At 41.3% G+C, this 26,023-nt stretch overlaps 1 protein-coding gene and 1 long non-coding RNA gene across 6 annotated transcripts; one reads left to right on the top strand and one right to left on the bottom strand.

Moving 5' to 3' along the window:
- Positions 1 to 745: 745 nt before the first annotated feature.
- Positions 746 to 14,315, bottom strand: ESD (esterase D). 3 transcript variants are annotated; one of them, XM_065053970.1, is made up of 9 exons: positions 14,182 to 14,315; positions 12,709 to 12,784; positions 11,700 to 11,788; positions 9,879 to 9,977; positions 7,033 to 7,157; positions 5,882 to 6,001; positions 4,108 to 4,206; positions 2,074 to 2,241; positions 746 to 970 (listed from the first exon to the last, which is right to left on the bottom strand). In XM_065053970.1, exons 2-9 carry the CDS (start codon positions 12,774 to 12,776, stop codon positions 890 to 892), a joined length of 849 nt encoding a protein of 282 aa, XP_064910042.1. In that variant the 5' UTR covers positions 12,777 to 12,784; positions 14,182 to 14,315; the 3' UTR covers positions 746 to 889. The 3 variants fall into 3 exon arrangements, with proteins under 3 accessions (XP_064910042.1, XP_064910053.1, XP_013222231.1); XM_065053981.1 differs by having other exon boundaries at positions 11,700 to 11,840; positions 14,182 to 14,210; XM_013366777.3 differs by lacking the exon at positions 14,182 to 14,315 and adding an exon at positions 13,805 to 13,953.
- Positions 13,522 to 22,461, top strand: LOC110358373 (uncharacterized). Of its 3 annotated transcripts, XR_010470673.1 has the most exons (4): positions 14,331 to 14,460; positions 15,962 to 16,041; positions 16,199 to 16,268; positions 16,453 to 22,461. It is a non-coding gene; the product is annotated as an uncharacterized LOC110358373 (long non-coding RNA). The 3 variants fall into 3 exon arrangements; XR_002412759.2 differs by lacking the exons at positions 14,331 to 14,460; positions 16,453 to 22,461 and adding an exon at positions 13,522 to 13,755 and having other exon boundaries at positions 16,199 to 16,320; XR_002412757.2 differs by lacking the exon at positions 16,453 to 22,461 and having other exon boundaries at positions 16,199 to 16,320.
- The last annotated feature ends 3,562 nt before the right edge of the window (positions 22,462 to 26,023 follow it).

Below are 26,023 nucleotides of genomic sequence, written 5' to 3'. Positions count from 1 at the left end.
TGATGTTAGTTTTATCTGCCATGTATTGAAAAAAGCTCTTCCTGCTGTCCTTGATCCGTCTCGCCAGGTTTAATTCTAAGGAGGCCTTAGCTTTCCTTGTTGCCTCCCTAGACCCGCTGACAACAGCCTTATATTCTTCCCAAGTGGCCAGCCCCTCCTTCCATGATCTGTAAACTCTCCTCTTCCACTTGAGCATACCCAGCAGTTCCCTGTTTAGTCACGCAGGTCTCCTGGCAAAGGCAAGCAGAGGAAAAAAGCCCTGCTTTACTAGACTGCTTCCTTCACATGGTTTCTAAGAGGTCTTTTAAGTATCACCTATTAAATACTTTTCAGATTGTTTGTTTAATGTTGATAATGCACAGGACATTACACCACTCTGCACAGCAAGAGTGTGTTCTCCACCAAAGTTTATCCTTGGAATATATTTAGACACACCAAGCTAAAATACACCAACCAGTTCAGATTAATTAGGCAGCTTGATTGGCTGTGCCACTAATAACTTCCTTCAGCATTAAGTGATGAAGTAAACCCTGGTATTTAGCTGAAGAAGCACACTGATGTTATTCATAGTCTATAAGTAGTTGTGATAGAAACCTTTTGAGGTCCCAAGTACACACCCACCTTTGTAGTCTGAAACTAACCCATCTGCTAATTCTCATTTGGACCCAGAATGCAGCTTCATGGGGCTGAGAGAATTTTCAAAGTATGCAAGAACGTTCCAAATACTTACACTGAAGCACACACAGCAAACAAAGGGGGACTTTTATTTTTCTTAGAAGTACAATCAGAAGAGCTTCATGTTACAGACACTACTTCAGCAAATGATTTTTTTTAGTTCACCTCTATCCTTCGATTCACATTGGACAGATGATGCTTCTATCCAAATGGTTCAAGCATTGAGGTATTTTGCGTGGTGTTTGATGTGGTCATTAATAAATGTAGCAATGAAAAAATAGCTGTGATCATAACCCTAGAAAAGAACAACGACAAAGAAATCAGCAAATACATGTAGTTCATGATAAAGCAATCAAGTTAAGCTCTCTTCTACGGCAGTTAATGACTCTTCTGGTTTGATCTGGTTTAAGAAATCAAAAATACCTGTATTATATACAAAAACTGTAAAGGATACCTAACAAATAGGTTAAGTACATATGAACGCTAGGAAGCTAAACAAACGGAATGTACTTTAACCTGCCCTAATAAGGGCATGTAAGTTAGAGATGGATAACAGCAAGTGTCAGCTGCAGAGTGGCATGCAATTTGAGAGAACAGTTCCCCTCACTGGCACTGCCCTACCGGTAAAACACAGGGATAAGGAGAGCACAGCCCACCTCTGAATTACTGCTCCAGCACTACACTAAAATAACAAGGAAACCTCTGAATTGCTCCACTTTGTCAGTGCTAAATCCATCTTTTGATGCAAGGCTGTGTAAAAGCCCTCATGATAAATCAGAGAGGACAGTCCTTCTCACTCTCTGTAACGGGGTCCCTCACTGAGTCTGGCTTGAAGTTGTCAGTAGCTTTACACAGATTCCAGTGCTCCCAGGACAGCGCTGTTCGGGTCACTGCACTGTAGGAAAGAGCAATCCTTCCATCTGCGTCTTTAAATGAATCAAAGATTTCAAGCAGTTCCACACCTCTCTCAATTTACGCAAACTCATACAAACTAAATCACAAAGTTTTAGGCTGAACACAGTACTCACAGTACAGATAAGGAACCCATCTGTCACTTTGCTTGTACAGTGACTCTGATACTTATTAAAAATCATTAATGCCATTTCTTCAGCTGACCGCTGACAGCCTGAGTTACCATCAACGGACTGGTTTGTTATAACTAAAATCATGACCCCACCTAGTGGTGAAACACAGTTGAATCTGATGGATATTGCACTCCTTGATGGCTGATGTTCAGGAAAATATCACTTTCCATCCTCTTCCTCACTTGGCCAGGGACAGACCCGCAGGTAAGTAAAAGCATGCCCAGTGGAGATGCACCCTCTTTGCTACCTGTTCTATAAACCTCAAAATCACGAAGCAACAACCCAACAACCATGGATTGCAGAAGCAACTTGCCTGCTGCAGTCTGAAGACGACTGGGATTTTCCGCTCTGTGCAGGCGGCGATGAAGTTGTCCGGCAGTAACTGGCCTGCTGACAGGAACTGGTCGTCCTTGCCTTGGTCAATCAAGATGTCCAGGTGAGAGTCTGGATAGGACTTCACAAGTTGTGTAGCATCATATGCCTGCAGAAATAAAAAGAGAAATGACACTGTTACATACATTAGACAGGTTCAGTTTATCTGACTGCAAGAAAAGAATGGCATGTATAAAATACTGGGTTATGCTCATCAGGACACTAAACTGCACTTTGGAAGAGCAAAACACTGGGGAAATTCCAGACAACTGAAAAGTAATACCCATGTTTTAAAAAGGGTAATAACTTAGGTCATACTATTTGCCAAGTTGGCAGGTTGATATCACTTCTAGACCAAATGGAACATCCAGCCCGGGGCTAAATTCATACAGAATAGACCAACAGCAATACAATCTGGTACTGATTCACATCCTTGTACAAAAGCCAGATCCTGCCAAATGACTTGGTATCTTGATATAACTATTTTGGCAGCTAAAGGTTAGAACACGGGTGTAACAGAGCTATGCTCATGGAAAGCATTTAACCTGAAGGTTACCACTGTAATTTCATCACAAAAACTTTGTAACAAAAATGGCACACACGGCATAGACTATTAACATACATGTATCAAATTGGAATTGTGAATGCAGGACATTTCCTGTGGGGACCTGTGCTTGGTACATGCTCAAATAAATCCTTTTAAAAAACAGAGAAGTGTTTAAGGCAATGGAGTAGACAGATTACCAATAAAGAGCCAAATGCAACATCCTACACCGAAGCATCAGAGCCCTGTTTCCAGGATGCCACCAAACCCAGAAATTACACTGCAATCGAAATGGGAGCTTGGGCTCAGTCAAGCACTGTGGCCATGGTATAAAATGCTCCTTACACATATTTACATAGCAATTTTATGCAGAATTATAGAGATCAGAAGTTGTGTGTCTGTGCCAAAGGCAGAACTAAGTCTGTTCCTGATACTTCTGTCGATCTACTGGACTGAGTTTGCAGAAGAGCTCCAAAGCAAGTTAAAGGGCCAGAAAACAATTTTTTTCAAAATAATTTCATTGTGTTAAGTGTAAGCAAGTTTAACTGGTGATTTCTAAATATACAAACTATTAAAAATTGTGAAAGCAGCTAGTGCTTTCCATTCCTGTGATGTTTTAATGAGACCTGGATGTCTTCTGAAGAGATACTTTAAACCAATTCACAAGGGATTTAACTGCAGATTGTGCTCATTTACAAGGAAATCTGAATACCTGGTCATGATGATCCCTTCTAACTTAATTCCAGAAATACAGTGCAATGTTTATGCTGAGATTTAAAATACTCAAGGGCTGCCCAAACAATGCAGAAACACACACACAAACATTTTTGTATCTTAGCAATTCACGTACAACTACATATATTTCAAAATTACAGCCTTGGAACTAAAACCTAACTTAGTCTGGTTTAATCTTGTTCTAGGGGAGACCAAATTCAAAGCACCCAATGGGCTCCTGTCCTAGCTACCTCCAACAGGCTACCCCTGCAGATGCCATGAGGCTCATCAGTCTCTGAACAGTTTGTAGCTGTTTCTCTTTACAGGCTACTACCAAAAAAAATTACATTTTGTATATTGAGAACTGAGTTTTTGAAACAGGCCATAGCTTAACTCTCTTTTAAACTGCTCACTGCTTTCACACAATGAGAGAAAGTCTCAGGCTGCTCATAATTCTTCTTAGTTCAGATTTTAAGATCTTCATAAAACAGGAAGGACTTTAAGTCAGTTTCATGAGAGCCTTCTATCTCGTTACCTTTGTTATAAGCACCACCAGGCAACAGCAAGTCATGCCCACCAGAGACATACAATGCTTATCCATGCTTAGGGGTGTAGTAGAACAGTAGCACACACTCAGGGGCAGCCCAGAGTTTTGTTCTGATTCCTCATGAGATATATCTAAGGCGTTATTAAAGGACTGCGAGTTGCAACACATACCTCCCATTTACTTGCATCTGATCCCAGATATCCACCAAGGGCTTTCTTCCCCCACTGACACTGCATCGGGTTGCAGATAGGAGCAAAAGCTGATACGGACTGTTCAGAAAGCAAGCAGGAACAAAAGTGTATGAGTTAAGAAGAACGATTTCAGCTAACTAACAAGCAAACAAAAAGCATTTTCAAAAAACAGTTTTGAAATTACTGCCAGAATTGAGGTGCCCCCCACCAACCCTCCAAGTGAGGTGCCCTACCCATTATCCTACTTTCCTCTTACTTGCTCTTTCTAGCCCCAGTTTTGCTCTCCTTGTTGCACATCAGCCAAGCTTCAAGAAGCAGGGCTAGATGCCCCATTCCTTTCCTTGTTAGGAGATGTCATCTTGAACTCACTTCAGCAGCGGAGAGGGATCTCAAGTCTAGCGTTGGGTCAGCATGGGACCATTTCACCTCCAGCTGGATTTTGGCAGAGCACAACAAAATCCCAAGGCATGGGGCTGCTCAGCCAGTCCAAGCATACAACAGTTATCTCACAAATTCAGGTAGTTCCAGGACTAGGGGTCAAGGAAAGCACATTTCAGATGACAACTCCAGGTTCTGGAGTCAGAAGTCCAAGCCCTATCTTTACATTCTTGTTTTGGATTTGACCTTGGGACATCAACATTTCCACTCTCGAAAGAAACAGCAACAAACTATCTGAGCCACTGCCAGTTCTCCTGGATTTGGTATTTTCAATTTAATGTTTATCCTTTTAGATAATACAAATAACAGTTAAGACCTAACAGTGAAAATGGAAATTCTGAACTACCAGCTCCAAAACATAAAAAGGAGAAATAAAAATAAAGCTTTATCTTACATTCAGCTCTCTTATAATGCCAAGCTAATGACACTGAGCAGATGCTATGCTATTTTCAAAAACGCAGTTGCATTTTTGCAGCAGCTGACCACAAAACACAGGGCAGGACAGGTCATGAAAGGACTGATCCACCAACACAGAGCTGCTCAGCGCTCAAACATTAATGCCCAGTTCTCCCTCACAAGCACATTTGACACAAGCCGATCTCCAAAGAGAACAGCAAAATTTCTCTCGAACCTCGTGAGTATAAAGGAAAGGCAAAACAGTTCCAGCATGTTTTAGGTTCAAGTAGAACACAAATGAACACAACTTCAGATACCTCAAATACTCCAAAAGTTAATCTTTAGGGAAACTGACATCAAAATCCCAGGGGAAAAAGAAAGATGGGGTGGGGTGTCTCCAGATACTAATCCGTGTGCAGTTCAGGTGCTTAGAGTTACACTTGCTATCAATTAGGACTTAATAGACTCCATAGTAAATTATAAGCAAATAAACAATAACGGTGGGGAAAAGGTTTGCTGGTAATAAAAGCTTCAAAATGAACATGATAAAGATCTGAAAAGATACAGCAAATCACACAACCAGATTTCTAGACAATACTGGCAGCAAGATTTAACTCCAGAGTTAGAATGAGCCTGTTTACATTTAAATATAATCATTGGTTTGGAAGAGATGCAGCATCATCCAAAAGAAACTAAACTTTTCTTGACTTCTAAAATTTGCAGATTTTTTTCTTTTAAATTTCACTGATACTCACATTCCAGAGTGGTGTTTCTGGTGATTTTCCATATTCTAATATTAGGTATCAATGAACTGCTACAACTATTTATATATTTAATGCTACAAAGAACTTGGCATTATGTTTTCTTCATTTCTACAGAAAGTCTTAGTATACCTCATATAAGTTGTATTATATCTTACTTTGTACTTTCCAGGATTCTTCAGAGCAAGAATAAGAGCTCCATGACCTCCCATGGAATGCCCAAAAATAGACATCCGTTCAGGGTCAGTTGGAAAATTGGCATTTATTAGTTTAGGCAGCTGTAAAGGAACAACAGTGGAATAAAAGTGTTAAAGCAGCTTGAGTATGCTTAGGGAAAAAAAGCATACAACTAATGCAGTTTAATGCCACAAAGCCACTAAAACCAGAGGCATATCTTTGGTTATAGCCAGAAAGCAATTTGAATGGGACTGTAAAATCAAAAAGAAACAGTTAATCTGATAAGTAACTCAAAGTTTCTTTACAGAAGTCTATCATAACCTTGTAACACAAGCTGTGGGAACTTCCCAATAAACATAGTCTTATTTTAACAGATACACATGGTCCTGTCAGCAACCAGAATTGCACCTTGTTCTTAGGGAAGGGAAGGGAAGGGAAGGGAAGGGAAGGGAAGGGAAGGGAAGGGAAGGGAAGGGAAGGGAAGGGAAGGGAAGGGAAGGGAAGGGAAGGGAAGGGAAGGGAAGGGAAGGGAAGGGAAGGGAAGGGAAGGGAAGGGAAGGGAAGGGAAGGGAAGGGAAGGGAAGGGAAGGGAAGGGAAGGGAAGGGAAGGGAAGGGAAGCAAAAACACCACACCCCACCTTCCCAAGACAGATAATTAAAACAGTGTAAATGACCAATACAACTGAAGGAAAATGCAGTGGGTTGTTTCAGAAGCAGCAGAGCAGAGATTTTACAAGAACAGAGATGGCACAACTAATGAATCAAGATTAGAAGTCTAGGCCAACCCTGTGGCATCTCTGGCAGGAAAGCAGGTTCAGGCTTTCTGTTCAAGCCCTGCCAGGTGTTACCATCTCTGTGCTGCAGTTCTCTCCCTCCTCAGTTCTACGAGAGTATCTGTTTGGAGAGGAAAGGCCTAACAACTGGATAAATCCAACGACTGAAATAATCAAGGATTAAAAAAGAAATAATAAATTATTTTTATTAAAGAGGAAAGCAAGAAAATGGCAAACCATCCAGAGGCTATAAAAATCACCTTAAGCAAGCTTTGGTGCTCAGAACAAAGAGCACGACTGAACTGCACCCCTTCTTTATGTTACCCAACACCACCAGGAGAACCCAGCAGCAAAGTTACCTCATCCTTTATGTAGGAATACATCCTATAGTTTGTTTTCCAAGGGTCTTCAGTGGCATCCACATAAAAACCAGCACCGGTGCCAAAATCCCAGCTTTCGTCTTCTCCTTCAACATTGCAGCCACCTACCATAAAAATTCTTTCTATAGTTACTGTCTTCCCTTTACCAGATGTTCAGAGCTGGAGAATCTGCCATATAGATCAAAGACTCGGAACACAAGTTTCTCCATCAACATGTCACTACTTCTTCAACTATAAGACAATTCAGATTTTCATTCATCAGTGCAGCATTTTCAAGTGTTATTTCAACAATGCTTTCAAAATGCCACTTAGGTATTACATGCAGATTTATCCAACTTCTTACTTGTTCCAGTATCCATTCACATATACACAGAACATACAGGTCTCTTCCTAAACCAATTCTGTAGAGCTTTGTTCAGTTTACCTAGGGACCTATTAAAAGTTGGTACATGTTAACTGGTTCTATCAGCTTTTTTTCCCATTATTAGACCTCATCCTATCAAGTACAAGAAACTATGCGAGAAACAGAAACTGCAGAAAATTTGCTTTCCCCCAGAAGGACAGAACCATATATCACCAGTGTGTCCAGATCAGTTTATGTGCTTCAAATAATGCCTGCTACATCTCCCTTTTTAAGATTCAGCAGCATAATAACAGTTACTATTCCTACCATTTTTTAAGTATATAACTCTGCCTTTTCTGCAATTCCTTTCATTGCTCCCACTTGTAACTCCCCATAAAACCTAGGTAATTTCTTCTTTGAATAACTGCAGGGTTATATCCTCTTTTCCAAGGCTACACTTTGAAACTAAATTTGCAGATGTCTCCTTGAAAGTCAATATATTCCATCCACTCCTCTCTTACACTCCCTTTGATTAGCTTGTGATTTACCAACCTGGTTTGCAGAACAGAATGTAATATTTCAAGGTATATGTGACAGGAAATAATGGCCTCCCTTTCCCCCAAATGCTCCTACTTTCTGCAATCCAAAATTACATGGGTTGTTACCACTGTCAGACTACACCACAAACCCATGTGCAATTTGACAGTCCCTGACAATTTGTGGAGAGATACCTGCCACCTGTCACAGTGTGAAATCAGATTTTTACAAGGATCAAAGCTGAGTTTGCTCCAGTGATGTGCCCTTGAACACTGAGAGATGTTGTAACTTGACAATCCAGCAGTCACAGGGACTGGGGTGCTTACACAGCATACTGGATATTAAAAGTCTATCTTCTGACCCTCAGAGATAGACAGAAACTCTGAGGGTTCTGCCAGGCAACAAAGGCAACACCGGTTCTGCTAAAAGAAACTTAAGGGAAATGCTACAAAAAACAAAAACTCAAAAGGAACCTGCGAAATACTGCTCAGCAAACCTGTCTGGAAAAGCAAACCCCTACAAAGAAGGAAAAGTAAAGTCAATCAGGGTCTGTCAGTGGGTCTGTAATAACAGGTATTTCATGTTTTCATGCAGTCTTCTTCCCCATGCAGATACATCTCCTAGCTCCTAGAAAGTAAGTCTAGTAACTCTCATGTAGTCTTAACTACACAGTTAAAAACTACATATTAGTGTTTTCTCTATGTATGCTCATATCTCTTAATTTGTGGTTACATTTGAACTACTCTTCACCTGTTTCTCCAGACAGCTCAAAGACATTTAAGAACATCTGAGGTCTCTGAGCTAAAATCTAACAGTATAGTAGTATGAAATACATACTGAAATTCAGCTAAATGGCAGAGCAACCCTGATCAATTGTTAGGCTAAAAGGCAAGCGAGAAGCTGCAAAAAGGGTTTTAAAAGAAAATGGACAAAGCAATGAACTATGCAAATGAGTGACACATTGATAGAGGCAAGTTACACAAACAGCACTAAAAATAAGTCCCAGTATGATTACCCAGCCTGAATAACACAAAGGCTAGGTGCCCATCTCTAGTCTACAGCAGACAGCAACAATGAAGTGTAAAGTTCATTCAGACACAAGTCTTGTTCTTCTGTCCCTCTTCTTCATTAGAAATAGACATTTTTTGATCTTTGAAATGACACAACTTCAAAACCTAGATGTGAAAAATATCTCCTGGAAGGAACTTCATTCCCCTATTACCTGTGTTCAGATCTGACGCACTAAAGCTCAGGAATTAAAAGACTGCCAACTTTGCATACAGCACTCGCAAGACTTTAACAGAATCCAGCTAATGCTAAACATATACACTGGATCCCCAAAAGACTATGCTTCCAGTAACTGCAGATCCATCATTTTCAGGTTTCCCATACTACACATACGCTCAGCCTTATCCAAATAATAGCACATAATTTACAAAAGCCATTCAGCAGCAGTTTACTGCAGCTGCAGGGAGGAAGGGTTTCTGGTTTACCTTTCTAAGCATTGGAATACTCTGGAGACATGTATCTAATAGGCTTTTGAAGACAGAACACAATAAAGAGTGAACATTTCATCCTTGTGTGACAACACAGTTCTGCTGGTTTTTTAAAGTTTCAGAAAGCCACGAAGTGCAGACAAGTGACTCTGATAACACATGCCCCGTGCTTTCCTTTTCTTCCCTCTCCTCCTTCATGCTGAACTCAACGGCCCCTTTGTTCTAGTTTTAGTGCCATGACAGTAAAAGAGTTTCAAATGTCAAACCTCCACTACCATGCTATTAGAAATATAGATAATAAGTAGCAAACAATGCGAGATACAGTGGTGAGGTCGTATTCTGACTTAGGTAGACAAGACACTTCGTAGCAAACTGCAGCACTCCGTTTTTTGAGGAGAAAGGGATGAACTTGAGCGTAACGACTGTTATCATATCTCATTAAAACTTACGTGGGCTTGTGTCTGGTGCAACTACAATGAGGCCATGTTCAGCTGCAGCTTGATGAAAACCAGCTTTTGTTATAAAATTCTGTTCTGTGCAAGTCAACCCTAAGGAGATCAAAATATCATTGGTTACAAACTGCTCACAGCATACCAGTTTAAAAACCCTTTTTGATAGAAAAGATTTTGAAAAACAAGAGCGATTTCTATCTCCATGAACATAAAAAAGTCTTATCCCTGGTTTCAACAATTCTTAACAATCCACAGAAAGAGCCACAGTTGCACCTTCACATCTAGTCACACTAGCATTTGGTGAAAAACATGTCAGTACGTACTCTGTATCCCCTAGAGCACCTACTCTATATGGTATATAGTTTCCTGAAGTACTGTGTATTTAAATCCATTGACTACAGACACTGTTGCTAAGGTTAACATTGTTAACTTCTGACATCTGACCCTACAACTACATTTTTCTCTCTACCACCATTTCAGCTGTGTGCATTACAAAATTATATGTATGGTCCAACAAATCCCAAATCCTTTAGACAGGATAAAGGCCCATAAGCACTCTGGCTCCAAAACTCACAGCAATTCATGCCTGTTGTACTGCAGCAGGCCCAGCTGAAGTCCAAAACAAATAAATAATACTGCATACCAGTACTTCAATTTTTCTTTACTGTGCCATTTGAGTGTTCAATGATTCTGGTTTTCTCTGAGGACAAGTTGCAAATAACCTAATTTGACTGATATACTAGCAAGGACAGCATGGTTTAGATTAAAAAAAATAAATGTGCTGCATGACTTGGAGCTCTTCAATTTTGATGCTTCAGCTTCAAGGGTAAACATTTTTACCCAGTCCACTGTCATACCACAAATGAGACCTACTAGGTATTTTGTGAAACAAACACACACAAGGAATATAATATCCACGTTACCAGTCAATTCTCCAACTTTCTAAACACAAGAGTTAATAAAGCAAGTCCTAAAATTACAGAACAGACAGAGCTTTTCATTTTGAATAACAGAAAAAAAATACATAATTAATTAATCCTGGAGCCATCACTGACAAAAATCTGACCACTCTGAAAAGAATGCCTTAAAATTTTTTATGCACTTTTGGTGCAAGACCCAGCTCTGTAGGAGGTGACAGGAACGGGGCAGAGGAACAGAGCCAGGATAACTGGGAACACATGTTGGTCCATCCAGTCTCACCCCAGCTTGCCTTACATCCCGCCAGACAACAGCTGGAGGGATGAAGAAGTGATGCTGTGCATGAGACAACTTCAATCCTGCTACACATCCCTCCCCAGCCCCTGGCCCCTTCTGATCCCACAGGGTCACCTCACTCTGGATGTGCTCGTGCCAAGGCACCTAACAGCACTTCTCTACCCAGGATCACCAGCTGACCCCTGCAAAACTGCACTCAGAACAAAGTGGGGTCCAGAGGGGAGTTTGCTGGCTCCCACGGGCCAACTTTGCCCCCCATCCTGTCAGCTGAAACATTCTGTCACAGACAAAAGGAAGCAGGAGGTGTCCCAATGGGAAGGCCTTTCAGGAGAACCTTTAAATATGTTTTAGAACAAAAGGGTAAAATACTTTGAACACTCAGCACTTTAGAACACAATCTGGTAGGTTACTGCCTGAGGCTGTCTGCATCCAACTTTATCACAGGGCATTCAGAGTAAATGCATGTTCCAGAAGATCATCTTTTGTAGAATGCAGGAGCTGCCACTGAAGTACCTCTACATCAGGTTTCCAGTAACTGCAGCGCGGTAGCTTAGACATGCTTGAGAATATCTTTTTTAAGGTACTAAAATTCATGTTACTTACCTGAGAGCCAATATAGCACAGGACACTTTCCAGTTTCAGCTTTTGGAGGCAAGTAGATTCCAAATTTCATTTTGCATTTTAGCTCTGCACTGTATTAATAAAATACTCCTTGTTATCACCACTAGTTAATTAACAAGGTCACTGACATTAAAAAAAAAAAAGTTTAATCAATGCATTTCATGCAAAGAGAGATTTGGTCAGTGAATTACAACAACTTAAGAAGATAAATAAAGTGAAAAGCTATTTAAAAACTCGGTCTCTTGAACTGACAAGAGCTAACCTTCCTACCTGACTGTGAATATATCTAAACCAGAGACTTAAAATAAGCCACATTTTTCCAGTGTTGCTAACAGGCAACAGCCTGAAAACTGAATTCTGAACCCAGCAATATTTAACTTGAGCCTTGCCTAGTAAACTGGAAAGTAATTTTTAGTGAGAAACACATCCACATGATTCACAGAACATAAACTATACAGCATGCCCCGCCAAGAGAGAAGTGTTTTCTGTCTGCTAAACCTATAGACTAACCGATTGCCCAATTTATACTAAAGCCTAACATTGTCAATAAAAGCTTATCTAAGCAAAACTAATGATTTTTTCCTTTGGAATGTTTTTTTCTCTTCAGCTTGCTCAAACAACAAGAATCTATCTACTGCATCTGTCTGACAGATTGAATAAAAGCGAAATATACAATAGAGTGGATACAACTTTGTACACACTGCAGTTCTCTATGCTGCAAACAGGACAACTCAAAGTAATGAAGCTTTATCTTAAAAGGTAAAAGTACTGGCTTTCTGTATCAAGTCTGCAGCACTATGTTTCTACTAGACATGTTAAACATTAACACTGAAATACCAGAACAGAGCCAAAACAGCAACTGATAGCATTCCTTACTGGAGTATGGATATTAGCGAGAACATGCTGTTTTCCTGCAGACTGCTGAAGAACAGACAGCAGGGACGGATTCATTGCCCTATGCTAAATGTACAGGTTTCTTTTGTAGTGTTACCTGTCATGTTCAAACACCTTCTGGAAACCCTCAAAGCATTTGTTGCTGGAGACTTGTTTCAGTGCCATGGCTTTAACTGTAAGGAAAAAAAAAAAAAAAAGAGCAAGTTAAATTTGAAAGTAAAACATTTCTGGATTTAACTCAAAATTAGTTATGGGAACAGAAACGTTGAATACAACTTGAGGCATCTTTGTTTAACACTGTAGTATTTCAGAAGTAAGACTCTCCTGCAACTCTTTCATTAACTTCCTGTTTCCCCCGTAGAAATGGAGGGGGAGCTGACAAAGCCTTCCAGCTTTTGTACAGACCCACATCTCCCACCACCCTTACCTCTGCCGTAGCCGTAGCTCCATCTTTGCCTACCAACGCTGCTACCAGCTAAGAAACCTGGAGTGCTGCGGTCAGTCTGAGCTGCGTGTGCCGCAGGAGATAAACCTGTCCCACCTTTCCTCTGCCGTGTGTGCCAGTGTCCAACCACAGAATCACAGAATCAGCTGGGTTGGAAAAGACCTCAGAGATCATAGAGTCCAACCCTTGGTCCAACTCTAGTCCGTTTACTAGATCATGGCACTAAGTGCCATGTCCAATCTCAGTTTAAAAACCTCCAGGGACGGCGAGTCCACCACCTCCCTGGGCAGGCCATTCCAATGCCTGACCACTGTAAAGAATTTCTTTCTAATATCCAGCCTAAATTTCCCCTGGCAGAGTTTAAGCCCATGCCCCCTTGTCCTATTGCTAACTACCACAATACTGAGGACCATTTAATTACTTCACTTTGAAAGTCTGGGGGGCAGCAGAAACACAGGCCTCAGAGGGAAGCTGAAGGCTCCCTTTCATGGGAAAAGCTACGAAAAAAGCAAGGTGAGAGTCATGGGAGCTTCAGAACAGCCAGTAGCACACTGGTAGCAAATTTGCTAAGGGAACTGGGGAAGGCTGACACAAATGGATATACTATCAGTTTTCATGGAGACCAAGGCCAGCCAGGCAGCTGGAAGGGGAGTAGGCCTCAAGAGCCGGCACACCAGAAAAGTCCTGAGGAGAAACCAGGTAACAGCAGAGCAGTTCCCTCCCTCACGGGGCACGAAACCCCACGCACCACGGGCAGCCCTCAGGGCCTCTTCATTGTCTTCTACCTCCCCCGGAGGCCGGAGCCGAGTGGCGCCCACGCCGGAGCGCGTTACCCCACCCGCGGCAGCAGCACCGAGCCAGGGGCCGCACCGCGGCTCGGGACGCCCATTTCCGTTCTCGGATTAAACTTCCACACCACCAGCCCCGCCGCTGCACCAAAGCGCCGTCCTGCGCCTCCATTTTCGCCCTCCCGCTCTCGGCCATGCCCACACGCAGCGCCCCCTCCCCCTGCGCCGCCCGCGCGGCCCCGCCGCAGCCCCGCTGTCCCCGCAGCGAGGCCCCGGCCCTGCCCCCGCGCTCCCCGGCCTGAGCCGCTGTCGGCGGTCCCTTCCCCCGCTCCCTTACCCCGGAGGAGCGGCGGGGCAGCGCGGCGGAGGACGGGGGGGTAGGAGGCTGCCCCCGTGCGGGCGCGGCCTCCAGCCGCCCCGCCCGCTGCCCGCCCGCTGCCCCCCCGCTGCCCGCCCGCTCTCCGCGGCAGAGCCCTCAGGCGGCCGGTTCCCGCCTGCCGTGGCGGGCGTTGGGCAGCAGCATCTGCCGAAGGGAAATGCTCGTTCCTTGAGGGTCTGCCGTGTCTGGGGGGCCGCGACTGCTGCACTCTGCCTCCTCGGGCGCTTCTCTGTCCTGGTGAGACCACATCTGGAATATTATGTCCAGTTCTGGGCCCCTCAGTTCCAGAAGGACAGGGAACTGCTGGAGAGGGTCCAGCGTAGGGCAACAAAGATGATTAAGGGAGTGGAGCACCTCCCTTATGAAGAAAGACTGAGGGAGCTGGGTCTCTTTAGTTTGGAGGAGACTGAGGGGTGACCTTATTAATAAATATGTAAAGGGTGAGTGTCACAAGGATGGAGCCAGGCTCTTCTCGGTGACAACCAATGATAGGACAAGGGGCAATGGGTATAAACTGGAACACAGGAGATTCCATCTGAATATGAGAAGAAACTTCTGCACTTTGAGGGTGCCAGAGCACTGGAACAGGCTGCCCAGGGGCGTTGTGGAGTCTCCTACTCTGGAGACATTCAAAACCCGCCTGGACACCTTCCTGTGTAACCTCATCTGGGTGTTCCTGCTCCAGGAGGGGGATTGGACTGGATGATCTTTTGCCTTCTAATCCCTGACATTATGTGATTCTGTGTACCTTGTCATAGAATCATAGATTCTCCACGTCTCCTCAATATTTCTGCTCTTTCACAGTGGACACCACCTGACAGACTCCTGATTTTATATTAAAACCAAATTTTAGTCTAGATAGTATTTGTCTTGACAGCTCACGTAAAATAAAGATGATATCTGGCCTTGCTTCTTCGTGTTCATAACCCAAATTCTTCTCACTGGCTGCTGTTAAAAAGACTTTAAAAGTTCCAATTAAATATACCCATTGGATGCCAAAAAATGTCCTCAGCAAAGCTCTCTCCCTCTTTTTAGTCTCCTAACATGTACTGCATTAGCAGTTACTGGTTTTGCCCATGAGAGTTTGCAGTCTGATCATGTTACTTTGCTGATGTGCAAATTATTCACTTGGGATTTTAATCCCAAATTCTAGCAAACCACAGTATCAACAGCTTTGCACCCCCATTACTTTCTGCTCTTCTCTAGCAGATGTTTGGACTGTGGCTGCTAGACCTGGGACACCCATCCTGCCTTCCAGAGCAGTTTTCCTCTCCTGTCTCTCTACTTGGATGTAGCTGGTACAAATAATCAGTCTCTGACCTGTTTAAACTTTCTTCTCTCAGTTTTTCTTTTGGAAGGTTTAATTTGCCATTAATCAAATTAAAATATGTTTCTTCACTAGGACCTCTCAAACACTCTTCAGGTTGTTCCTTCTATCTATATCTGTGTGCGTTTTGTAGCTCTTTTAATGTCCTGCTCTCCCTAGCAAAATATTGCCCAGTTAGTTTGTTATTTGATCAAAAGTTTAGCCAGGGTGTTTTCTCTCTTGTATAGATAGCCAGCTGTCATTATACACATCTCGTTTTCCATAGTATCTGCAATTCAATTTTAGCTGTTTCTCTCTTGTCAGTATAAAACCTGCCTGCCTGAGCACCGATGCTGATAAGATTTTTATATGTTCCTGCTCTTCCTGTCCAAGTCCCTTAAATAACCTTTGTCCAATTTGCTCCCATTTCAGAGTGATGTATTCAGAAGGATCTAATTGGCAGCCTGCTGATGAGTTTACCTGGCCTCCCCATGTCTCCATGGCATCAAGATGTATGCATTATTTTGTATGTCTTTTCAGTTAAAAATTACTGAAGTAAATGCATAGGTACATTTGTTTAACCTTAATGCCATTGCTGTATCCTTTGAGACTGTGCCTAGAGCTGTCATTAGTGAATTCATTTTGGTTTCATTCTGCATATCATTTCAGATTATCTATGAAAAAACAGATGTGAAATGGGCTTCCTGACCTTCATAATTAAATGGCTTCTCCTTATATGGTGCGTCAATGCAAACAGTGGAAACAAGGATATTAAAAAGATAAGAAAGACACTTTGTAAAATCTTGTGGCTTACATATTCTTATACTATTACTTTATCTTATACTCGTATATTACTTCATTGTTGTGTTCCATGTACAATAGATACTTCTCTAACATGCTTTCTGTGTGTTCCTCCTACACAGGCGGTACTTTCAACCACTTCACCCCTGATCAAATCCAGTGGTGAGATACAATTTCATTTTGTCTGTATAACAGCTCTTCTGGCATCTGTGAGGATTGCTTTGTATTCTGTCACAAGATTTTTTGCTTTTTCACCCTATCTCCAGCATCTTTACTGTATTTGGGGAAATATCATTGGCTTCATCCTGCTCAACCACATTTGCAGTGAAGATTTCAGCAAGAAACTTCCACATTGTAGGCAAGCAACCTGTATGACTTAAGCTTATAGTACCAAATTCTTCCTTTGCCATTTTTTTTTCAGTAAGTACAGTCCTTCCCTTGGCCATGCATCTTGGTACATGCTTTCCTGATGCTTTTGTTGTAGTAGCCTGAATTAAGGGTGGCAGTTGCTAACCTCTTTTACCCAATAGCTGTGGATTCCAACTCCTGCTACTGTCGTTTTTTCAATAACTTTTTGTATGTGATCTCATCTTGACTTTGGTTACTCAGACCACTGAATTTGCACTTCACTGTCTGCTTTGTCAGGAAACTGTTTGTGTGCCATTCTTTTCTGTAAATAACTTTTCCAGTGTTCTTTTTAGCCATTGTCCATAATTTAGTTGTTTATGATTGTAATGTCATGTATGTCTAAATTATTGTTAACTGTCTAATAGCATCCTATCAGTCATTTCCAAACAACATATGTGGCTTGTAAGAGTAGTATTCTTCAGTATATTTCATTCTAACTGTACTGACACAATCTGTTTCAAGTTTTTAGCTTTTTAAGGGGGAAACTTTACACAGAGAAAAGGAAAATTTTCTGCCACTTCATTGTTATTGATTTATTTTCTATTTCCCCTTCTTTACCACATCCATCTATCTTACCTTTTGTCTCAAATGGAAGTTAGATCTTCCAAAATTTCTTTTATTTTCTTTCCTTCCATACTGTTAAGATTTCACCTGGGTGCAACTTATCACATCATTAACTGCTGTCCCTTCAAGGCAGTTCTTCACATTTTCCGGCAACTTGCCCAAGGTGCTTCTTAGCCAACAAAACCCATTGCATAGACTACACACCCTCAGTTGTTTTATCTGCCTACATTAAGGTTGGCTGTTTTGGTTTTTTTTCATATTTGCTCCATTTCTTGCTTTCATTATTTCTTTCTTGTTCACTAGAGGCTTCGTATGTCATTTGAGACTAGGTCTTTTTGGGAGACAACACTGTCCTTTGGTCTTGCTTGCACTGTAATACGAGTTACAGTGGTGTCAGTGCTACCTGTCTACTCTTTTTGTGTTCTTCACAAGTTTTCTAATTCTATAGGAAAAAGAATTTGAGTCTGTAATAAAAACCTTATTTGATTAAACAGATTAGCAAACACAGAGGTTTCTCTCGGCAGCTTTGTCAGTTTGTCTTTGGTCAAGTTACACAGTTTCTTCTGTGGCCAGAGATGATTTCTAAATGAGCAGTTGTCTTTTGTCATTCTGATTATCAGTATAGCTCCTTTGGCTTCTCTTCAATTTGGCCACGTATTGTATTGGTGTTTCTGCAGTGCCGCACTGGTGATCTGGAATGACCTCAATAGCTCTGAGCTGCTATGAGCTTGAGCACGTGCATCAATCTTCTTTGCAGAGAGACTCTGGGGAATATATACACAGAAGATTTGCAGTTGCAGAAATAAGGTATTTACGATAAGAAATAAGAAAAAGTAGAGTTTTTTGAAAAAAAAATAAATCTTTGTTTCTGGAGCAGTTAAAGCACTGAAAACTTTTTGGGGGCAGGAGGAAAGCTTCTTTTATTACAGTTATGTGTGTAAGAAATATTTGTAATACTTTCTTATCATTTCAGGAAAATGAAAAATTAAGCACATGTTACAACTGATACCAAAATCCAGTGAGGTGTATGTGTGTGGTAATTCTGACAAAGTATTTTCCTCTTAACAATTTGCAATTAAAAATGGAGCAGTCCAGCTTTTTAATATTAAATTGACTGCACATATTTGTATTATGCCTTTTGTTTTCTCATTCTTTTCAGTACAAATTAATTTTGAACTTACAGAGAGTCTGCTTGCTTGTATATTTTTCCACATACAGTATTAAATTCCTCATGTTTGATTTACTGAGCCTTTGAAGCTGGTATTTTAAACTCAGTTATCCAAGTAAAATTTGAAGTATAATTGCAACTCAAGAAAGATATTGGCTGACAGGAATGTAATAGTTAAGATCAGACTAAATCAACACCAAAGCACAAATTTAAATTCTATTTCAGCCAATAAATAATTTAGTAGAACATTAGAGCTTGCTTTATTAATGGGAGTCCCAAGGACAAGTGGAGACAGACATAAATGCAATTTGTTTAGGTTCCTGGTTGTCTTCCCCTAGCAGATAGGCTTTTCTTTAGGTCTGAGAGAATAAGTTAAGATCAGGAACATCAGCTGACATTCCTAGGATATCTTGATCCCTGTATGAAGCTTGAAGTAATACAAATGCATTGGTCATTCTTTCTTGGTCTTGGGGTGCAATTCAGAAGTCATTTGTCAAAATTAGGATCAAAATAGTAGACAGATGCTTTGAGTTGTGTATCATAAACTGTTATTGTGAGGACTGTTTTATTTTGTTATCTATAATGATGTAAGACAAAGAGACATGCAAAATTACAATGCATGAGGTTCCTTCTGCTCTTTCTTTAAAAGATTATTTTGAAGAACATGGCTTTTAAATATGCTGAAGAAAAAACACAATTTTATTGCTGCCAAAGACAGGGTACGGTAGCAGGCCTAGATGACTTTTGGAACAACTGATAAGATCTCCAGAAAGAAGAACATTTATTCCAGTAATAGATCTGTGTCCTGGGGGAAATACAGGTAATGAAAGAGTCAGAAGATTCCAAGCATGTTTTAAGACAGAAAAAGTAAAAGTAGATGTTCATGTTGCCCCAAGAAAAATTGCAAAAACCCCTTGATCGATCTGAATTTTAAATGAGACACCTTCCTTCAAGAAAGGCATGAGGAGGATGAAGCAAAGTAAAGGCTCTTCGGCCTTACTGCCATCCCTGGGAAACACGTGGAACAAATTCTCCTGGAGGCCATTGCCAGTACACAAAGAACAAGAAGGCGATCTGGAATAGCCAACAGGGTTTTACCAAGAACACGGCACACCAGACGAGTCTAATTGCGTTCTGATGAGAAGTTTGCTGCAATGGACAAAACAAGAGTAGTAGGAGTTGTGCACCTTGCCATTAGCAAGGGCTTTAAAACAACAGAGGTGGAGGCAGCAATGTAGGTGCTGTGTCATGCTCCCCTTGGCATGCCTTTTGCAGCCCCATGTCCCTGGAGCTGGAGGCTTTGTGAGTCTTGGAACCCTAACCATAATCTTAAAACTAACAGTGAAATTAATGGTAGCTTAGTCCTTGCACTGACATCCCCAGCATCATGGATGGCCCATGAGTAAGGTGTGGAGGAAGCAATGTGTGCGCTATTCTGCACTATTGATAATATAGGTGACTGAAAAAGAAGGGAAGAGCTATTGTCATTGAGAGTGACCAGGTCCACAGTGCAAAGCAATGTACAAAACCCTGCTTAAGCAAACCTGACTTGAGGAGTTTGCTGTCTACAAGATAAAAAGGAGAAAAAGTCACATGTGGAGAACAGAGATACAATACAAATTTCCTGAATTCAGCCATGATGGGTATTGTTCATGTGGAAACTTAATCAGTGACTTTATGCATAGCTATATGCAGCAGTTCAAAATATTCTGGTGGAGTATCCCTTGGACCATGCTGCTCTAAATCCTGAGATTTCCACCTTTATTTGACCCTGCATAATTCCTTGTCTTTCTCAGACCAATTTCTGGAACAGATGTCCTGCCCTGGATTCTTTGCCAGACCCCTGTGTGCTCCCTCCCAAATGACTACCAAAGAGGAACTTGGGGATAATCCGTCTTTCTTTGGGTCATTCAGGGTGTCACAAGTGCTGTAATTCAGCTCAGAAAGTGCCTTTATAAACTGCTTTGATTTCCTACTTTTGCTGGTTCCTCAAACTTAAAGTAAATAGACTTGATTAATTTCAAATCTGCAAACCTTGACTGCACTGCTAGGATTTTTTTTTCCAGTGTCTCTATAAGGACTGCAGATCCTCAGATGCCCTCTGGAAATCTCTGTACCCTTGACTCTGGGAAACAGAGCCTTACAGGGAGGGGACCCTCACTCATATCTTTCAAGTTCAAGGTTCTGCTCCCAGCTCACTGAGTGGCTTCATTTGGTGATTTTATCTTACTTTACCTCAGTTGTCCCAACAGTAGCTGTCTTTACCTTAGAAGAATTTTAAGGATAGATAAATAAATATGAATGTAGTCTGACAGTGACTGCAGTAATCTGCTTAACATATTTCTCTTTCCCCCGTTTTTTTGCTTGGATGTAAATCTGCAAGGTGAAACCTCACTTAAAATGGCACAGTGTGCTCCTGTTTCATCAACACCTGCTTCTTAAGCAGATAAGAAGATGGCACGGTTCAATCTTTTCTCCTTCTCCCAGATGATTGTTGCTCAAAAGACCCGTTCAGCAAATAGTCTGTGTTCTCCCTCAAGGACCCCAGACGTAGCTGTTGATAGTCCTCTTACAATGAGCAATTTATCCCCTGTGCCACATTTCCAGGCTCAGCCTTAGCCCCACCAGCCCCAAGTATCTAGTTTTGAAAAGCAATGTTTTGTGACTACATTAAAGCTGCTGTTAGTTGCGAATTTTATTTCATGCTTCTGGGATTTGAAGGCTGGACTTTTCTCCAGTAGACATTTCCAAAGTGTGATTCTTTCTATTTTTCACAAAACAAGTATGTTGTAAATTTGCTTGGAAATTCATTTTGATGACTGTTTTCTTTGCTTCTATTTCCTGCAGCAGTTGTGTGGTTGCATGAACATAATTTTTATTACTGAGTTCCTGAGAGCAGCGAAGTGTTTAAGCATTTTCAGACTAACAATCTTTTCTGTTGCTACAGAACATTTGTAACAGGAAAAATAACAGTGAACTCACAAAGTACTACGATTTGTGTTGTCAATGAATTGTTACCTAACAATTTGTGAATTAACTCCTTGAGGTTTATTAGTTCAATCACAAATGCACTCGCACAACTATTTATGGATGAGCAGGAACAGAAAAAATGGGCAGTTGCTTAACTAAATTCATACACAGGTCACTTTTTCAGTTTGAAATGTAATGCAAGAGCAGCTGTAGCTGTGCAGACCAAAGGTCCGTTTGGCTGAACAGCCCATTTTGGAGATGTGCTGTAACACAAGCTGGTAGAAGAAGGAGCACAAGCAGCTCCGGAGAGCCCCCGCCAACACCCAGCAGTCTGGGATCCCGACATTCTCTGGCTAGAAGTGTCTACCATCCCTTCATGAATTTGCCCATTTTTTGGGGAGTCCTGATCTATTATATCGTTATATGCAGCTATATAGACCTGATATATCTATTTAGATATTTTCCTGTATGGAAACACGCATATGCCTTTGTGTGATTTTCTCTACAAATTAAAAAACATGATAAAACCTTATGATTACAGCAAGGTTTTAAGAGAACTTCTTATTCACAGCTGTACTACTTTGATATACATTGCAATTGTAAATAAGAGTGTGTATGCCGTTAGATCAGTTGGAAGAATACATTTATTTTTGTTTTAAGATAGAGAAAACAGAAAGATAACAAAATCCTTTTTGGTTATTATAATACTCTTTGTGAAAGGAACTACTACCAATAGATGGCACTGCGGTTCTGTAACTCAGGTGTTATTTATGTCTGTGTGATTGTGCAATGCTACTTATTTATGCTGCTTATTAATTTTAGTCTTATATTGTGACTTCTTAGTGAAATTCATTTAATTGGCTTATTACTATTGCAAATACATTGTTCCTGAGGCTGAAATGTTTTAAGCTATATGTCCTTATCTAGAGAGTATCCCTTTTCCGTAGGAGAATGGCCATCCTTAGAAAAAGAGAATGATTGCAGTGTCTCCTATTGGACCAGTTTACTGAGACAGTTAAGTTCTGCAACATTCTCTTTGTCCAGCAAGGTATTTGAAAGGACTTTAGCAAACATTGTGCTGGGGTTATGAATGGGAGAAATTAAACCAAACCCAAATAACTGCTTAGGACAAACCCCCAATGTATAAAACAACTGATGGCATTTAAATGTTTTAATCTGCTTTACTAGCAGTGGGATCTGACAAAACAATAAAGCATTGGAACACTGGTTTACATTAACATTTACAAAATACAGCAAACATTTTTCTCTATGTATTTACATAAGCAAATGTAGGTATTCAAAATAGAATGCATCTCACTGTTTGGCAATAATTACATAAGTACAGTGCATGGTTGGCTGGATGGGATAGATACATAGGATTTTTTACCCTGAAGTGTATAAAGTATGCACACCAGCTTAGGAGATACATGGTGAGCTTTATGTCTTTGGACATTTTTCAGATGCAGTCTTAACAGTAATAAAATGTCGATCTACTTTAAAAATTGCTGATTAAAACATTTTTTCAGACAAAGTAGCATTTTTAGATGCGGATAGGACAGTCTGATTCACCATGCCTTTCCGCTAAGGTAGGGGAAGGCCCTAACCTCTGAGCTAGTCTATGTGAATGTCTTCTTTTTTTTGCCTGGAAAATTACAAAAGTTTCCATTTCAGTCTGATGCATAATGAAAACACTCGCTTTTTTGCAAGATGGAAGTGTTGTTCTGAAAGTGGTCATACTGAACTGTTCACCCCAAGCGTGGGCCCAGTGCTGTAAGTTCTAGTTTAAAATGACTGAACTTTGTCATCTATCAGAAATATAATGACTCTATCAATTGCTATCTGCTGATGAATGACCTCCCGCAGATCTGGCATGGTGGGCAGAACAAATTCAGATGCTGACTCTGTCATCCTCACTAAGGCAAACCACACAAGAATCTATTAATATTCTGGTGCAGGGTGGCAGAATCAGTCCTCACCAAACTGTCAAAGCTGTCCATAAAAAGCTGTACGTATTGGTCTCTATCTGCTGTGCATTCTTGGTTTTGAGAGGCTTCTTAGGTAAAAGCTGCTGAGTGCTCACAGAATTAAAATATCAGGCATCAGCTAACTCTGCTTCTAAGCAAAAAATAAAGGGTTTGTTACCTCCAGCTGCCAATTAAAGAAATGCTGTCATATATCTTAGGTCCAAAACACAGGTTTTATTTTAATAAGCTGAAAAAATTATTATTCTTCAGAGTCATATTCTAATGAAACATGAAGCAAGTAATTGAAACCCTCTCTGTAGTGAAATATTCCCCATCAGTATTTGCAACCTGAGCAGTTTGACATTGTGAAAGAGGAACGGAAGGTGAAATGAAAGAGAAACAGGGGGGCCTGATTTGCTCTGCCACGTGAGCGAAATACAGACAGTAAGCAGACAGAGTAAGCAGTGAATGTTAAATGCTCAATAACAGCTCATCGAGCACAAGCTGGTGAAGGAGACTGCACAGACCAGTAACTGTGCTCTCAGGAGTTTTGGGAGAAGTTAAGCTTTGGAGAAGTGCAGGGTGCCATATACATCATACAGTATGCAGTCAGGCTCTGCTCCCTGGCACACACACGCAATAGGACCTGAGTTGTCTGTTTTGTTTGCTTCCTTCTCTTGCTATGCCAGAGATACTTGCAACAAGATGGGCACAAATAGCACAAAATGTGGCAATCTCCTCCAACGGTGGAAGCCCCTGTGTTTCCTTTTCCTTCACACACAGGATTAGAGCCCTTCAACCCTGTGTCTGTACCCACCATGTGAAGGCAATCTGTTTTGCTGGCAGATCCTGAGCCTCAGGTCTTTGCTCACAAAAGGCCTTTGGTTTTATTACTGCTTAATTCTTCCCTGGGGTGCCTGTTCCCAAGGGTGAATCCTCAAAACTATCACTCCACTTGTGGAGTGGAGACATCTGGACACCATGAGGTACCTGAATACCCTGTTTTGTGGGATGCTCTGGACCACTTGTGCTCAATCAGTGCTCCATCCCTTGACTGGATGGCCCATGTGATATGAGCTGGTTGTTGTCCTTAGCTCAACCCCTCTGATTCAGGCTCTGTATCAAACTCATCAGGAAACAGTGGAAAGTCACTGCTCCCACCTACTACTTGGTGTTCCTCATATTCAGCTGCATTCAGTGGATGCCCTCCTGAAATCCCTTCTGTGCCTGTGTGCACCCTTCACACGACTCTGTGCAGGAGCAGGGTGTGCACAGGGAGGCAGGAGTCACGAGTTCATTTTTCCTTCTACTGAAGCTGTTCAGTTTGGTCATGGTGATCAAGGGTAAAGAGAGAGAACATATAAACCACTTCAGTGAGCACAGCATTTATACCACTTGATTTATCAGGTGATCCTAAATTCCCAGTTTTGTGGGGGACAATATTAATGTCCACAACATGATGGGTGATACGCGTGGCATCGCTGCAACAGGGCCAGAGCACGAGACTCTGACCCAGGCATGGAGGCTGAGGGCTCTGGAATGAGTCAGTGTCACCATGTGCACACGGAGCTCCTGTGTGACCTGTGCATGGTGGCTCTGACCTGTCCCACATCAGAGGAAACAGCTCATAAAACTGGCAGATTTAGTTGTCATACTGTCAAGAGAACAATAAAACCAGTTTCTTGTAAAGCAGCCAAATACCAAGCCAAATTTTAGGTCTTCTTCTACCACAGATCAGTATTTTAAGCTGAAAATCTTCCTCTTCCAAGACCTCCAACTGGTAAGCTAGAATCAGATTCAGTTTTTCTCTGTCTCTCTTTCTTTTTCTTAGTGGAAATTTAATTGGTCTGTGAAGAATGAACAACTGCAAGAGAAGGACCGATGAGGGCATTGGAATTTGGCTTCTGGGTGGGCAAAGTTTTTTTCAGAGTGGACAGGATCTGAAGCTGGAATACATCGTGTTGCTGATGATGATGGCTGCAAAATTAATGGAATGAATCAAATGCTTCGATTTAGGTTTTTCAGTGGATGCAATATTTATATTTCTTCTCTCTAGCAGAGTCCCACTGGCTTCAGTGAAACTGTCTATGATGCCCAAAAGGAAACAGTTTCATGACTATGCATTTCTGTCAAGCAATGTATTTGATGTTCTCTGTGTGATGTATTCTGCCCTTGGAGCTATGCAGGTGAATTACATTGCCGCTTATAAGTCCTTTTATTTTTCAAGTGGGGCCCATTTGCCCATACATATTTCATTAAGGCTGTGGCCTAATAGTGCAAGCTACCTACCGTTCCTGAGCAATCTACCAAAACAGCAAAACCAGGGAAAACAATTTTGAACAACTAACAGTTTTCTAATAATTCTGGATCTAGCAGCCTTAAAACAAAAACAGAAGAACACCTTCATAATGGCCTTTTTAACCAAAGAGAAATGATGAGTGAGGATGTGCTGCAGCCTTTTACTGAAGGATTTACTCGTGCAAAACTTCCATTGGCGTTACTTAAATCAGACTCTGTTGAAATCTAAGAGAGACATGGATGTGGAATCATCCCTGAAATTATTTAGCAATGTGCCTGATTATCCACTCTTCTCTCACTTCATTTCTCTGTCAACACCAG

This window comes from Columba livia, chromosome 1 (assembly GCF_036013475.1).
Source record: "Columba livia isolate bColLiv1 breed racing homer chromosome 1, bColLiv1.pat.W.v2, whole genome shotgun sequence".
Classification (NCBI taxonomy): domain Eukaryota; kingdom Metazoa; phylum Chordata; class Aves; order Columbiformes; family Columbidae; genus Columba; species Columba livia.
Note: the sequence above shows the minus strand (reverse complement) of the source record. Positions and strands in the feature narration are given on the sequence as shown.